At 41.4% G+C, this 16,698-nt stretch overlaps 1 protein-coding gene and 1 long non-coding RNA gene across 6 annotated transcripts in view; one reads left to right on the top strand and one right to left on the bottom strand.

Moving 5' to 3' along the window:
* Positions 1–16,698, bottom strand: part of nt5dc1 (5'-nucleotidase domain containing 1) — a 568,470-nt gene that overhangs the window by 24,044 nt on the left and 527,728 nt on the right. For 2 of the 5 annotated variants that reach the window (XR_015753733.1, XR_015753734.1), the window contains exons 11-12: positions 11,348–11,492; positions 10,705–10,873 (exon numbers count right to left, since the gene is read on the bottom strand). Coding sequence is in view for 2 of the 5 variants with exons in the window: in XM_087981159.1 (XP_087837285.1) it covers positions 10,705–10,873 (169 nt within the window). In the remaining 3 variants the exon portion in view is untranslated. Of the gene's footprint in view, positions 1–10,704; positions 10,874–11,347; positions 11,493–16,698 lie in introns of those variants that run through there. The other 3 variants (XM_087981159.1, XM_087981155.1, XR_015753737.1) reach the window with 2 other exon arrangements.
* The window catches only part of LOC148150617 (uncharacterized), a 126,769-nt gene that overhangs the window by 93,077 nt on the left and 16,994 nt on the right, over positions 1–16,698 (top strand). The gene's annotated exons all lie outside the window — the stretch shown is intronic.

The following is a 16,698-nucleotide window of genomic DNA, read 5'->3' as shown; positions in this document are numbered from 1 at the left end:
GGGAGTCATGGAGTGAGTGGTCCCTACTGAAAGCAGGTAGGGGTGGGGAAAGAAATATCTTTTTAGTGGTGAAGTCTGATTGCAGAAGGTAAAAATGTTGGAGGATGGTGCATTTAATTTGGAGATTGGTGAAGTAGTAAGAGAGGCCAAGGGGTGTCTATCCTTATTGTTGTTGGGGGAAGGGGATTTGAGGGCAGAGGTGTGGCAAATGGGAGATGTGGTTGAGGGCATTATTGATCATTGGTGAGAGGAAATTTCGGTCCTTGAAGTAGGACATCTGGATGTCCAGGATTGGAATCCCTTATCCTGGGAACAGATGTGGCCAAGCTGGGAGTATGAAATCACATTTTTGCAGGAGGGTGGACGAGAGGAGTTGTAGTTGGGGTAGCTGTGGGTTTGAAATGGATGACAGTGCAAAGATAGTTACTGGAGATGGAGATGGAGGGGTTCTGGAAGTGGAGGGAAGTGTCAGAGATGGTGAAGTGAATTTGACGGCAGGTTGGAAGGTGTTGGTGAAGTTGATGAACTGTTTGAAATCCTCAACCTGGTACCAGCACACTCATTGAAAGAAAGATTAACAAATCCTTTTGAATACAGATGGTGGCGTAGACATTGGGCCACAAATTTTGGCCAATAATGAACCTCTTGGACCCCTAATATAATGAGCAGGGAAACATACTCACTATGAGCTAGAAGAGCACAACCTGCCATATTGGTAACGGTTAACAAACAAAATCGGCACATAATGTCTCTGTCTGAAACAGAGACATTAGATTTGATTCTGGGCAATGAACCTGGCCAGGTGTTAGATTTGGAGGTAGGTGAGCACTTTGGTGATAATGACCACAATTCGGCTATGTTTACTTCAGTGATGGAAAGGGATAGGTATATAGCGCAGGACAAGAGTTACAGTTGGGGAAAGGCATTTATGATGCGATTAGGCAAGATTTAGAATGCATAGGATGGGGAAGAAAGCTGCAGGGGATGGGTACAATTGAAATGTGGAGCTTATTCAAGGACCAAATACTGTGTGTCCTTAATAAGTATGTACTGGTCAGGCAGGAAGGAGGTTGTTGAGCGCAGGAGCTGTGGTTTACTAAGGAAGTTGGATCTCTTGTCAAGAGGAAGAAGGTGGCTTATATTAGGATGAGATGTGATGGCTCAGTTAGGGCACTTGAGAGTTACAAGTTAGCCAGGAAAGATCCAAAGAGAGAGCTAAGAAAAGCCAGGAAGGGACATGAGAAGTCATTGGTGGATAGGATCAAAGGCTTTCTATCGGTATATCAGGAATAAAAGAATGACGAGAATAAGATTAGGACCAATCAAGCAAAGTATTGGGAAGTTGTGCTTGGAGTCAGAGGAGATAGGGGAAGTGCTAAATGAATACTTTTCATGAGTATTCACACTAGAAAAGGACAATGTGGTCGAGGAGAATACTGAGATACAGAATACTAGACTAGATGGGATTGGCTTTCTTTTTTTTGCAGCAGAGTGTGGTGGGAGCTGGGCGGAAGTGAAGGCGGAGCACAAAGCTGGTCGGGAAGGTACGTGATTGTTATTTGAGTGGGTGTGTTCTAGACCCCAGGTCCTACAAAGTAGGGCCTCCCTCCCACCTTCCTCCTCTAACCTAAATTAAAAGTCCACAGACTTTCCCCAAAAAGAGGGTCCAAGGAAGTTCCTGTGGATTGAAGAGTGAGGCTTTAGCTCAGGAGTCTTTGACAAGGAGGTTGAGTGAAGTGATTACGCCACAATTGAAGAGGGTGAAGACATGACTGCCAAGCTGGTTCAGTGTGCTACATGCTTGATGTGGAAGGTCAACGACTCTGGTGTGTCTGGCTCGTATAAGTGTGGAAAGTGTGTGCACATTCAGCTACTGACAGAGCATATTGCAGCACTGATGAAAGAACTCGAGGACTTTAGGCTCATCCGAGAGAACGAGATCTTTCTGGACAAGACCTTCAGCGAGGTTATTACACTGACCACACCAGAAAAAAACAGAAGAGAGCAGACGATGAGGAAGGCATAGAGGAGACAGGTGCAAGAGACCCCGGGGGAAGTACCTGTCAGGAACAAGTTGAATCTTTAGGAAACAGTAGAGACGGATGACATTGCCAGTCCACGAGGCGGCCAGGTCTGTCAATCAAAAGTTGGCGTGGAGGCTGAGCGGAAGAGTCGGACATCGCACAGAGCCGTGGTAATAGCGGACTCCATAGTGAGAGGAACTGACCGGGGTTTTTGTGGCAGCAGGCGGGACTTAAAGATGGTGTGTTGCCTTCCTGGTGCCAGGGTTAAAGACATCACAGACAAAGTGCAGGAAATCCTCAAGGACGAAGGTGAAGAGCCAGAGGTGGTGGTACATGTTGGCCCAAATGATGTCGGGAAGAAGAGGAGGAGCATACTACAGCGGGACTTCGGAGAACTAGGAAGAAGGCTGAAAAGCAGGACGTCCAAGGTGGTTATCTCTCGTTTGCTTCCAGTTCCTCGGGCTGGTGAGGCCAGAAACAGGGAGATAATGGACTTGAAAGTGTGGTTGGGGAACTGGTGCAGGAAGCAAGGATTTAAATTCTTGGATCACTGAGGTATGTTTTGTGGTAAACATAAATTATACAAGAGAGACGGTTTGCACCTTAATAGGTTAGGGACCAGCATTCTGGCAGGCAGGTTTGCTACTGCAACACAGCTACGTTCAAACTAAGTAGTGGGGGGGAGGGGACAAACTAGATGTTTAAGGAGGAAATTGAAGGGAAAGTTAGAACAAGGGAAAGTCAAGAAAGACAACTGTATCAATGAGGCAGAAAACTCAGAAAGGGATCATGCTGTAAGGTTGAGTAAAACAGGAGTTTATGGGAAGGGTGAGGGCAGTAACAAATTAAAAATACTATACATGAATGCACGAAGCATTAGAAATAAGATGGATGAGCTTGAGGCTCTTTTGGAAATTGGCAGATACGATATTGTGGGGATAACTGAGACGTGGCTTCAAGTGGACAGGGCCTGGGAAATGAATATTCAAGACTACACGTGCTATCGTAAGGACAGACTGACGGGCAGAGGGGGTGGGGTGGCCATGTTGGTAAGGGAGGATATTCAGTCCCTTGCACGGGGGGACCTAGAATCAGAGGATATAGAGTCAGTGTGGATAGAGCAGAGAAATTCTAAGGGTAAAAAGACCCTCTTGGGAGTTATCTACAGGCCCCCAAACAGTAGTCTTGATGTCGGATGTAAGTTGAATCAGGAGCTGAAATTGGCCTGTCGCAAAGATGTTACTACAGTTGTTATGGGGGATTTCAACAGGCAGGTAGACTGGGAGAATCAGGATGGTATTGGACCTTAAGAAAGAGACTTTGTGGAGTGCCTCCGAGATGGATTCTTAGAACAGCTGGTGCTGGAGTTTACCAGGGAGAAGGCAATTCTGGATCTGGTATTGTGCAACGAACCAGAATTGATCAGGGACCTCGAAGTGAAGGAGCCATTGGGAAGTAGTGACCATAATGCAATAAGCTTCAATCTGCAATTTGAGATGGAGAGGGTACAATCGGAAGTGACAATATTTCTGTTGAATAAAGGGAACTATGGAGCTATGAGGGAGGAGCTGGCCAAAGTTCAATGGTGCAATACCTTAGCAGGGATGACAATGGAGGAATGATGGCAGATATTTCTGTGTATAATGCAGAAGATGCAGGATCAGTTCATTCCAAAAAGGAAGAAAGATCCTAGGAGGAGGCATGGGTGGCTGTGTTTGACGAGGGAAGTTAAGAAACATATAAAGTTAAAAGAGAAAAAGTATAACATAGCAAAGATAAGTGGGAAAACGGAGGACTGGGAAGCTTTTAAAGAACAACAGAGGATTACTAAGAAGGAAATACGCAGAGAAAAAATGAGATACGAAGGTAAACTGGCCAAAAATATAAAGGAGGATAGTAAAAGCTTTTTTAGGTATGTGAAAGGCAAAAAAATGGTTAAGACTAAAATTGGGCCCTTGAAGACAGAAACAGAGGAATATATTACAGGGAACAAAGAAATGGCAGAAGAATTGAATTGGTACTTCAGATCTGTGTTCACTGGGGAAAACACAAGCAATCTCCCTGAGGTAACAGTGGCTGAAGGACCTGAATTTAAGGGAATTTATATTTGCCAGGAATTGGTGTTGGAGAGACTGTTAGGTGTGAAGGTTGATAAGTCCCCGGGGCCTGATGGTCTGCATCCCAGGGTACTGAAGGAGGTGGTTCGAGAAATCATGGATGCGTTGGTGATTATTTTCCAGAGTTCGATAGATTCGGGATCAGTTCCTGCGGATTGGAGGGTGGCTAATGTTGTACCACTTTTTAAGAAAGGTGGGAGAGAGAAAGCAGGAAATTATAGACCAGTTAGTCTGACCTCAGTGGTGGGAAAGATGCTGGAGTCTATTATAAAGGATGAAATTACGGCACATCTGGATAGTAGTAATAGGATAGGTCAGAGACAGCATGGATTTATGAAGGGGAAATCATGTTTGACTAATCTTCTGGAATTTTTTGAGGATGTAACTCTGAAGATGGATGAGGGAGATCCAGTAGATGTAGTGTATCTGGACTTTCAGAAAGCTTTTGATAAAGTTCCACATAGGAGGTTAGTGAGCAAAATTAGGGCGCATGGTATTGGGGACAAAGTACTAACTTGGATTGAAAGTCGGTTGGCTGATAAGAAACAAAGAGTAGTGATAAACGGCTCCATTTCGGAATGGCAAGCAGTGACCAGTGGGGAACCGCAGGGATCAGTGCTGGGACCGCAGCTTTTTACAATATATGTTAATGATATAGAAGATGGTATTAGTAATAACATTAGCAAATTTGCTGATGATACTAAGCTGGGTGGCAGGGTGAAATGTGAGGAGGATGTTAGGAGATTACAGGGTGACCTGGACAGGTTAGGTAAGTGGTCAGATGCATGGCAGATGCAGTTTAATGTGGATAAATGTATAGTTATCCACTTTGGTGGCAAGAACAGGAAGGCAGATTACTACCTAAATGGAATCAATTTAGGTAAAGGGGCAGTACAAAGAGATCTGGGTGTTCTTGTACACCAGTCAATGAAGGTAAGCATGCAGGTACAGCAGGTAGTGAAGAAGGCTAATAGCATGCTGGTCTTCATAACAAGAGTATAGAAACAAAGAGGTTCTTCTGCAGCTGTACAGGGCCCTGGTGAGACCACACCTGGAGTACTGTGTGTAGTTCTGGTCTCCAAATTTGAGGAAAGACATTCTGGCTATTGAGGGAGTGCAGCGCAGGTTCACGAGGTCAATTCCTGGAATGGCAGGACTACCTTACGCTGAAAGACTGGAGCGACTGGGCTTGTATACCCTTGAGTTTAGAAGACTGAGAGGGGATCTGATTGAGACATATAAGATTATTAAAGGATTGGACACTCTGGAGGCAGGAAACATGTTTCTGCTGATGGGTGAGTGCCGAACCAGAGGACACAGCTTAAGAATACGGGGTAGACCATTTAGGACAGAGATGAGGAGAAACTTCTTCACCCAGAGAGTGGTGGCTGTGTGGAATGCTCTGCCCCAGAGGGCAGTGGAGGCCCAGTCTCTGGATTCATTTAAGAAAGAGTTGGATAGAGCTCTCAAGGATAGTGGAATCAAGGGTTATGGAGATAAGGCAGGAACAGGATACTAATTAAGGATGATCAGCCATAAGACCAGAAGACATAGGAGTGGAAGTAAGGCCATTCGGCCCATCGAGTCCACTCCGCCATTCAATCATGGCTGATGCGCATTTCAGCTCCACTTACCAGCGTTCTCCCCGATCAGCCATGATCATATTGAATGGTGGTGCAGGCTCGAAGGGCAGAATGGCCTACTCCTGCACCGATTGTCTATTGAGATGCTTAATGAGGAGGTGTTCACAATTCTGGAACGTGTAAAAACAGATAAGTACTCTGGGTCAGAAGGGATTTATTCTAGGATTCTCTGGGAGGCCAGGGAGGGGATTGCTGAGGCTTTGGCTTTGATCTTTATGTCGTCATTGTCTACAGGAATAGTGCCAGAAGACTTGAGGATAGCAAATGTTGTTCCCTTGTTCAAGAAGGGGAGTAGAGACAACCCTAGTAATTATAGACCAGTGAGCCTTGCTTCAGTTGTGGGTAAAGTGTTGGAAAGGCTTATAAGAGACAGGACTTATAATCATCTAGAAAGAAATAAGTAGGTCATGCCTCACAAATCTTATTGTGATCTTTGAGAAGGTGACCAAACTGGTGGATGAGGGCAAAGCAGTTGATGTGGTGTATATGGATTTCAGTAAGGCGTTGGTTGAGGTTCCTCGCTGTAGGCTGTTGCACAAAATTTGGAGGCATGGGATGAATGAGCTGCCACAGGATGTGGTGGAGGCTGGTACAATTGCAACATTTAAAAGGCATTTGGATGGGTATATGAATAGGAAGGGTTTGGAGGGATATGGGCCGGGTGCTGGCAGGTGGGACTAGATTGGGTTGGGATATCTGGTCGGCATGGACAGGTTGGACCGAAGGATCTGTTTCCATGACTCTATGAAGGTGATTTGGTGGTTTGGATCAAAAATTGGCTAAGTGAAAGAAGACAGAGGGTGGTGGTTGATGGGAAATGTTCATCCTGGAGTTCAGTTACTAGTGGGGTACCACAAGGAACTGTGTTGGTTCCACTGTTGTTTGTCATTTTTATAAGTGACCTGGATTAGGTCAGAGAAGGATAGATCAATAAATATGTGGATGACACTAAGATTGGTGGAGTTGTGGATAGTGACGAAGGATGTTGTAGATTAGATAATTAGATTCCCTACAGTGTGGAAACAGGCCCTTCGGCCCAACCAGTCCACACCGACCCTCCGAAGAGCAACCCACCCAGACCCATTCCCCTCTGACTAATGTACCTAATACTATGGGTAATTTAGTATGGCCAATTCACCTAATTTGCACATTTTTTGGATTGTGGGAGGAAACTGGAGCACCTGGAGGAAAACCATGCAGACACGGGGAGAATGTGCAAACTCCACACAGTTGCCCGAGGCTGAATCAGACAGTCACCTGAGGCTGGAATCGAACCTGGGACCCTGGTGCTGTGAGGCAGCAGTGCGAACCACTGAGCCACCATGCTGCTCCACGGTTACAGAGAGATGACAAATAAGCTGCAGAGCTGGAATGAGAGGTGGCAAATGGAGTTTAATGCAGAAAAGTGTGAGATGATTCATTTTGGAAGGTGTAACAGGAATGCAAAGTACTGGGCTAATGGTTAGATTCTTGGTAGATGAGTAGAGAGATCTCAGTGTCCAGGTACATAGATCCTTGAAAGTTGCCACCAGGTTGATAGGGTTGTTAAGAAGGCATATGGTGTGTTAGCTTTTATCAGTCGAGTGATTGGGTTTTGGAACCATGAGATCATGCTGCAGCCGTACAAAACTGTGGTGTGGCCCCATTTGGAGTGTTGTGTACAGTTCTGGTCACTGCATTATAGGATGGATGTGGAAGTTTTGGAAAGGGTTCAGAGGAGATTTACTAGGATGTTCCCTGGTAGGGATGGAAGGTCTTACGAGAAAAAGCTGAGGGACTTGAGACTGTTTTTATTAGAGAAAAAAACGTTGAAAGGTGACTTAATTGAGACAAATAAGATAATCAGAGGCTTAGAAATGTTGGACAGTGAGAGCCTTTTTCCTTGGATGGCGATGGCTAGCACAAGGGGGTATAGCTTTAAATTGAGGGATGATAGATATAGGTTAGATGTCAGTTTCTTTACTCAGAGAGCAGTAGGGATGTGGAATGCACTGCCTGCAACAGTAGTAGACTCGCCAACTTTAAGGGCATTTAAATGGTCATTGGGTCGGCATATGGACAAGAATGGAATAGTGAAGGTTTGGTGGGCTTCAGATTGGTTCCACAGGGTGGCGCAACTTCAAGGGCTGAAGGGCCTGTACTGCGCTGTAATGTTCTATCACCTGTGCCTTTCAATGCCCACACTGGGCATGCTAAGGTTTCAGGCCAATGTCGCTTTGAGCAGTCTGAAAGATCAGTCACCAGATTCTTGTGCAGATTACTTATAACAAGCAATGCGTTATCTTTAGAAGTCTTGACAGATTGCAAGATAGAAATCAGTATTACATGCCTCTTGGCCTCACAGATGCAGGAGATGCCTAAGAAGTGCAGTAAAAACATTTGAACAGACATGACAGAACAAGAAAATAGTACAAACTTTTCATTTAACTGAAGCATTTCTGATGTCTTAAAGGTGCAAAGAGTTCATAGAAAAATGCTGCACCACAGTTGCAGTAAAATAATTGGTATCGGTCTGCAACATGGGATCTAATATTTTACAAAACTTAATAAATGGTGAGGCTGTCCTGTTAATGTACAGTAGTTATGATCTTGGAAAAATCTAAAACTTTTTTATTTAAAACTGGCACTATAAATGACACTGATTGTTTTTGAATGTGCAACTAATGGTGATCATATAGCTTAGTCACCTTTCATGTCTGAGAAATATATCTTTGCTTTGTTGGTCAGGTATTGCTCAATCTACAACTGTGGGATGAATTGAGATAATTTTGAACAAAAGTCTGTGCTCCCATGGGTCCTACCTGTTTACCATAACATCAGCATTTCAGGGGATAGCTTTAATATTATGGTTACAGTACACTTGCTCCATTTACCACTACTGATCAATAGATTTAACTTCAAAAGAATTAAAGGGATAAGATACAAACTCATTCAGAGCTTCCAGTCAAAGCTGATCTATTTTTAAATAAAACAGAGCAGCAGAATCTGAAACAAGAACAGAAACTGCAAAAGAAAGTCAGCAGATCTGGTATCATCTGCAGAGAGAAAGCACAGTTAATGTTTTCAGTTCAGTGAGCCTTCTTTACAAGTTCAGTTGCTACCAGACTGCTGAGTTCTTTCAGCAATTTCTGATATATATTTAGCTGCGTCTAACTCGGCAAACAAGAGTCTTCGTCATAAGTGGGGTACATTTCTCCTCAACTGACTGACTGTTTTCTTCTGCTTCACATTCATTAAGCAGCTCAGATAGGGCTGCACAATGGACTAGCTGCAATGTGTCCACTATTTTAAATTCAATAGATTAGTGGACTTTAGCACTGTTGATCTTTCCCTGTTTCTTACCAGGAAAACACTGAAGTGAATTGTCACATCAGAAATGCTACCCTGGCTAAGATCGACTAATTTAATGTAAACTGGTAATGAAACTATGATGTCATGTTGATTGTTGCCTGGATACCATAGAATCATGGAAAATTACATAATTACATAATCACACTATTCGGCCTCAGCAACCTTTAAAAGGATTTACCTACTTGGTTGCATTCCTTTTTAAATTTCCACTAGCTTTAGGAATTTTGCTTTCAAGTATATATAGTTCCTTTTCAACAGCCTTAATGAAGTCTGGATCAGGATCAGGACACTGGAATTCTTTTTTGGGTTCAGGCCCCATTTGGGGCTATTTCTGTCAATCACTGGACCCCTTTTCACTTTGCATTCCACTTCCAAGTTCTACATTCACCTCTGCCCTCTCTCCTCCTGACCTGATGAGCTGGGAATCCCTTCCACCAAGCAAATTTGCCCACGTAAACTAGGTCCTGTTGACAAAAGATTGACATTCCATATACACATTGGCACAAAAGTGTAAATTGCAAAAGCAATTTCAAAGGGAACAACAATGTGTGCTGCATTAGGGAACAGATGCTGTTTGATTGGCAAGTGAATTCTGATTGGCCAAGACATACATCCCTCATGCCCAAATTCAATGTTTCTCTACTACTGAAGTCAGGCAAACTGAGTGACAATTCCTTGTCTTTCTCATTGTCTTTCCTTGAATTGGAGGATTAAATCACTATTTTCCAAATCCACAATGATTTTGAAGCCAAGGGAATTTTGAAAAAATTAAAACCAACATGTACATCATTTATGACGACCCTTATTTTAAAACTCAAAAATGCAGTCATCAGGTCCAGAGGATCTGTCAGTTTGTAGCCCCATTAATTTCTTTATCTTAATATTGGTTACATTATTTTTTATTTACACTTTTTAAAATAAATTTCTTCCTTTTATCTCTAGAGGACCCATCACTTTTGGATTTTTTTTTCTACCTTACATACTTGCAGAAACTCTTCCCATCCATTTTTATATTTCTTGCTGGATTACTTCTAAATTCTATACTCTCCTATTTCATCAATTTCTTCTTCACTGGTTATTAATTTCTGGGGGAGAAAGATGCTCAATCCTCAGGTTTATTATACTTTTGAAATATTGTGAACCCCCTCCTTTGATCCTTATGTGCGGTCCATTCATACCTGTGTAATTTAAATTGAAGATCTCAGTTTTGTACTGACAACAACCTACAGGTTTCTGTAAAAATAAAATTACTATTTGACTTTGTCTTATTACATATCATTAGAATTAAATAGTTTGTTCCTGAATGTACTGTGTTAGAAAACTGACTTGAATAAATTTCATGAACTCATCCTCCAAATTATTTTTGCTAATTTGGTTGGCCATTCTATAATGAAGCTTGAACTGACTATGTATTACATTATTACATATTTCTTTAACTTGCTGTCGAATGAAGTAAATGTGATTGGAGTGCATATAAATTACCCCCAGCCAGTGTTTTCTCTCCCTTGTATTTCTCAGTTTCCCCTATACGGATCTTGCAATGACCCATTGCTGCACTTTCTTTCTTACCTGCTATAGCCTGCAGGCTGGGAATGGCAATGGTGCTGTATGTATTAATATTGCTGGTGCACCATGTGTGCACCTGAGTTTCACCTTCACCCTCCAGTCCCGTGACACCATCCACAAAATAGGAGCCCCATTGTTCCGACACGACTGGCCACATCTTCTGCCTCTTGCTCTGGAAACAAAAAGATAAATGTATGAAAGGTGGAAAGACTCAAGAGATCATAAGGAATGATGGTCATGTCTGGCAATCATTTTCTTCTCTCACAGTTATCATTTTGAAAAATAATTACTTTTAATGTTATGGTTTAAAGTACATACATTTTACCCAGTTTAAATAAAATACAGCCCAAGCCAAGCGTAATTAATGTGCGAATGTACTAACTTTGAAGTTGCTTCCAAAAGACTACAAATAATAAACAAAACATTAGGTTGCCTTGGTAATACAATGTACACCTTAGATCATTGTGTTGGGGAGCCATTGGCCTAGGATTCTGGCAGTACTTCTGAGTGACCTGCATTTTCTATTTGAAAGCAGGTGGAGAAATATCAGAAAAGAGTGAAGCAGTAACCATACAAAGGTTCTAAGAAGGAAACAACAATGAGAAAATTATATATTATTTTATTTAAGTCAAGTAAACAAACTCACTGATTTGGAGAGGTACAGAATGCATATTATTTTCCCGTGAGCAAATGAAGATAAGTTGTATTGACTGAATGAGTATATCAGATTCTCGTTGTTGCTTGGTACGTTCACTTGTTGCAAAATTGAGTGGGCTGGCATCGAGTGGAGACTGAAGAAATGGATATGTCAATAATGTGAGTATTTAAACAATTTGGCAAGCGTACTTTGATTATTACAGCCTTGGTGCTATTATACAAACAGATATAGTGAAGTACGAGTCTACAACCATAAAATGAAGATGCTCAGGCAACTAACAGGATTGAGGTGCAATTGATCCTAAGAATTATTTTTGGGGCATATATTGTAACAGCAAGCAGGTTATGTTGGAGTTATACGAAACTTTGGTGAGGTCACAGATTGAGTACTGTATGCATTTCCGGTCACCTGACTATAGGAAGGATGCGGTTACACTGGAGGCAGTTCAGAGATGATTTGCCAGGATGTTGCCTAGGATGGAGCATTTCAGTTATGAAGAAGGGCTGGATAAGCTTGGGTTGTTTTCTTTGGATTAGACAAGGTTGAGCGAGGACCTGACTGAGGCGTATAAGATTATTAGGGCCATAAACAGGAGCAAGCTGTTCCTCTTTATTGAAGAGTCATGAACAAGAGGTTATAATTTGAGGACATTTTTTCATCCAAAGGGTGGTGGCAATCTGGAATGCACTGCCTGAGACAGTAGTTGAGGCAGGTAACCTCACAACCCTTAAAAAGTACTTGATACAACATCTGAAGTGCCATAACATACAAGGCTACAAGCCTAGTGTAGGAAAGTGGCAGCAGTGTAGGCAAGCCTATGGAGACCCTGCGGGAAGATTCAGGAAACTTTGTTCCTCACTCGAGTAGTAGAGTCAAGGGGCCGAACAGCATCTTTTATATGATTCTTATGATATCCATGGCTGACCTGAATTTGTGACAAAGACTCTCTCTGTTGTATGGTTTGGTAAAGAGTGTATCGGATGCTGAACTATGAGACTGAAGCTCGACTAATTCACATTTTAAAAATAATAAAGCTTAGTAAAGTTTACCTGAAAAAAGCAAGATAAAAATGTACCTGAAAGCTACCTCATATTCATCTAGAGAAACAGAGTGTAATATCATCCAATGTTGAGAATCTTGAAAGTTCTTTCATACTAAATATGGAAATTAAACAATGTTTACAGTTTAACAGGAGTTCTGGGTGTTACACCCAGTCATGATTACTATCTACAATAAAATTGTGATACACTTAACTGTGGCAAATAGGAAATACATGCTTGATGTAAAACAGATAGATGACTGATAACCTTTGACTTGGACTATTTTTGGATGCATTCGTTAGATTAATATCCTGCTCATCAGTTCAGTTGACTAGGTGACTGTGGTGCAGAATAAAGACAACAGCAAGGGTTGAATCCCTGTGCAGCTCATGACAGTTCATGAAGACCTGTCTCCTTCCTTAGGCTGTGAAATGCTTACCCCTAAGCTACACATAACCAACTCTCTTTAATGGAGAAATAGCAAAGGTTATTTGTGGCTTATGGCTCTATACCATTTGATACATGAAATGAAACAAAATCATCTGTATGATTTCTGAATATTTTTGAGTATTACACAAGCAAAATAATTAAATATAATCATTTACAATTACTTTTTGTTAAAAAATCAGTCCAAAGATGTATAAAGTTAATTTTATGAAGTATATGAAAATATAAAAGTGAGGAGAGTTCAATTTTCATGTTTTAGTAGAGAATAGGAATTCAGTGTAATATTTTACAGAATATACAGATCCCAAACTATTAACTCAGCATCTCGGGTTTTTCTCTTTGTGGCAGTACTTGGCAGGAAAGATTTCAACGTTTTTAAAACATGCCGCTGAAAATAATGGCTACTTCAAAGGTTTCCATCTAAGTTGGGAGAAATGAAACTAAAGTCATAAAATAAATCATTCAAATAGAATGCACCTCTCAAAGAACTCATCTTTGTTAACTCTGAAAGGTTTAAGAAAATAATCAGTCAAAATACTTACAATTCTTGACACTTGACATTATTTGTATGCATGATCATTTTTCTTTGTGAATTTATTGGGTAACATAAAAGACGATCTGCAGAATGTTCCATGATGTACATGCACAGAAGTAGTTCAATGACAATTGGTGATGGTGGTAACATTACTGTACAGCCACATAAACAGCTGAAAATGTATATTTTAACCCCGAGGCTGCCAGCAGATCCAAAACAAAAGACATTTTTCCCTGGACCAGAGTTTGATTATGCTTTCAGCTAAAAAAACTGTGCTACTGGGATGTTTTTTGAAACAGGAATATTAAATATTAAAAAAGATTGCTCATCCTGCCAACCTTTATTACTATTACTTCTCCATTTATGGGGTGTGTACAGAACACATAGTGTAGTAACATAATTCCTTGATCTATTTTTTTTCCCAATTGACATTATTTTACTACTTATGTTGAACTGTTAAAACCAATTTTTGTTATTTGTTCACGATCTGTGAATATCATGGGTAAGGGTCAGCATTTATTGCCCATCCTTAATTGTGCATGAGACAACGGTAGTGAACGATTTCCTTGAACCATTGTATATGTGCATTGTAGGTACATTCACACTGCTGTTAGACATTTTGACCCAGTAATAGAAAAGAAAGTCAGGAAAAATAATGCGCTTCTTTGAGGGGAACTTGCAGTTGAAGGCGTTTCCATGCATTCCCTACCCTCTCCTTCTAGGTTACAGATTTAAGAAGAGCTGTCAAAAGAATCTTGTCGATGATGTGGAGGAGGTGAATGTGTAAGGACATGGGAGAGCTCAAGACCTAAAGTTGTTGAATTCAATATTGAGTCCAGAAAGTTGCAGGGATCCCAAGTGGAAAATGAGGTGCTGTTCCTCCAGCTTACACTGAGCTTTGCTAGAGCACTGCAGCAAGCCCGAGACAGAGATGTTGGCCAGGGAACAGGGTGGTCTGTTGAAGTGGCAGACAATTAGAAGCTAACGGTCTTTTTTGCCAACAGAACATAAGTGTTCTGTGAAATGGTGACCCAGTCAATGCTTTATTTCCACAATGTGGAGGAGACCACATTGTGAGCAGTGAACGCAGTAGACTGGATTGTGTGAAGTGCAGAGGATCATTAGCCAGCATCTCCATCACCTCCAATGAGATGTCACCACCAGAAACATACTCCCATCCCATGCCAGCCTTCTGTAGGGACCATTCCCTCCGAGACACCCTGGTCCCACTCTTCCTTCACTCCCAAAACCTCCCCACAGCCCAACACCACCTTCTCCTGTAACTACCGAAGGTGTAAAACCTGTCTGTTTACTTCTTCCCTCCTCAGTATCTGAGGGCCCAAACACACCTTCCAGGTGAAGCAGTGTTGGATCTGCTCTTCACACAATCTAGCTGACTGCTTTCGGTGCTCATAATATGACCCCCTCTACATTTGGAAAAAGGAGTGTAGTTTAGGTGACCGCTTTGCTGAACATCTATGTTCTGTCCGCAAAAAAGACACCGAGTTTCTGGTTGCCTGCCACTTCAACACACCACCCTGTTCCCTGGCCAACATCTCTCTCTCAGGCTTGCTGCCGTGCTCCAGCAAAACTCAGTGTAAGCTGGAAGAACAGCACCTCATTTTCTGCTTGGGGACTCTGCAGCCTTCCAGATTCAATAGTAAGTTCAACAGCTTTAGGGCTTGTGCTCTCCCATGTTCTTACCCCCAATCCCACCATCCGGCCTTGTTATCACATGGTCTGCTAGTGCACACAACCCACTGTTAGCCACTAACAGTCCCCAATAACAGCTATTCATCCTCCTAGCTGGATCACTATCCACTCCTTTTTCTGCCTAACTGTTCTTTTCTCTCTTTGGGCTCTATCCCCACCTATCATTGACTCCTTTCCCCTCCCTATATTCTGCATATAAACTGACATTTTCCGAGCTACCATCAGTTCTGAGGAAGGGTCACTCGACCCAAAACGTTAATTCTGATTTGTCTCCACAGATGCAGCCAAACCTGCTGAATGTTTCCAACAATCCGCAATTCTTACTTGGTGAAATTCAGAGAATTGGGTATAAAGTCAATACACACTTCTAATAGCAGTTCTAATATGTCAATTATTCAGTTTGCTCTTTTTGTCCACACTCTTTGAGATAGCTCTTAGCACTGATTTGGATATTGCTTCTGCATGTACAATTGCCTTTTCACTTCTGTTCAGTCTAACAAAAGCTCAATTTCTATAAATAGCAAAATGCTGTGTTAAATACTATTACGCAGACTGTGATTCTCAAGTTAAGTCTTGTACAGCTGCCAAAGCAGCTACCATTCTACCGCTTGATGAACATGAATGTAAGATATAAACAGATTTGGAAAAATCAGTTCAATTAGCTGAGACTTGTCTCAAAAACATTGCAAATATTCTTGTGTGGATAAGCAGGGATACAGGATCAGGAAATGCTTGAACATATGAAGAAAATTCCTTATGTCATGTTGCAGAACCGAAAGCTGCTGCAAAACCTCCAGTTCTCTTTTTGAATCACTGGGATTTAGAAAAATGATGAAGTGATTCTGAAGAAACTGAAGGAATTAAATTTAGACAAAGCAGCTGCACAAGCTGTACAGTCATAATAATTTTGAATATGTAGCAATTGCTTAAATTTTCTACATGTCCCACAAATCCATGATAAAGGGAAGTAGGACGACAGAGAATATGTTAATATGGATAAAATTCATGAAACAGCAAATTTTACAAAGTCTGTGAATGGAATGTCTAATGGCCAAAACATTTTCTTTGTAATATGCTTTCTCATGTGCTTGCATTTTTCACAGTCGTTAAGAAATAACCCAATAACTCAGTAAACAGCTAATTTAGCGGGCATTAAAAGTACTTACGCAATTACAAATAATTTTGAACGAACCAAATACAAATCACTACAACCTTATCCAGCTGCTGGATATCAAGAATTAATAAATTAATACAAACTGTAATCCTTTGTCAGCTGAAGTGTTTTGACCTTGTTGTTTGTTACATAAATAAAATTAAGATGAAAGGAAAAAAAATCCACCTTATACACCTCAGGAACTTCTCAAAGTTATTTTTACAATTATTTTCTTCCTGAAGTACACTGGTTGTTTTTAATGGAGGCAAGTATAAGACCACAAAACCATCCGTGAAATGACTGGTCACTACGCTAACTGTGGTGACATTAAACAAAAAAGTGAAGAATTGCAGATGTTGGAATTCATAAACAAAACCAGAAAATGCTGAACAGAACTAAGCAAGTCTGTGGTGAGAAATCAGAGTTAACAGTTCATGTGTAGTGACCATTC

The sequence above is a fragment of the Chiloscyllium plagiosum genome, unplaced genomic scaffold, assembly GCF_037043375.1.
Source record: "Chiloscyllium plagiosum isolate Xiang-an unplaced genomic scaffold, Cpla_swu_hap1 HiC_scaffold_3, whole genome shotgun sequence".
NCBI classification, from domain to species: Eukaryota; Metazoa; Chordata; class Chondrichthyes; order Orectolobiformes; family Hemiscylliidae; genus Chiloscyllium; species Chiloscyllium plagiosum.
Note: the sequence above shows the minus strand (reverse complement) of the source record. Positions and strands in the feature narration are given on the sequence as shown.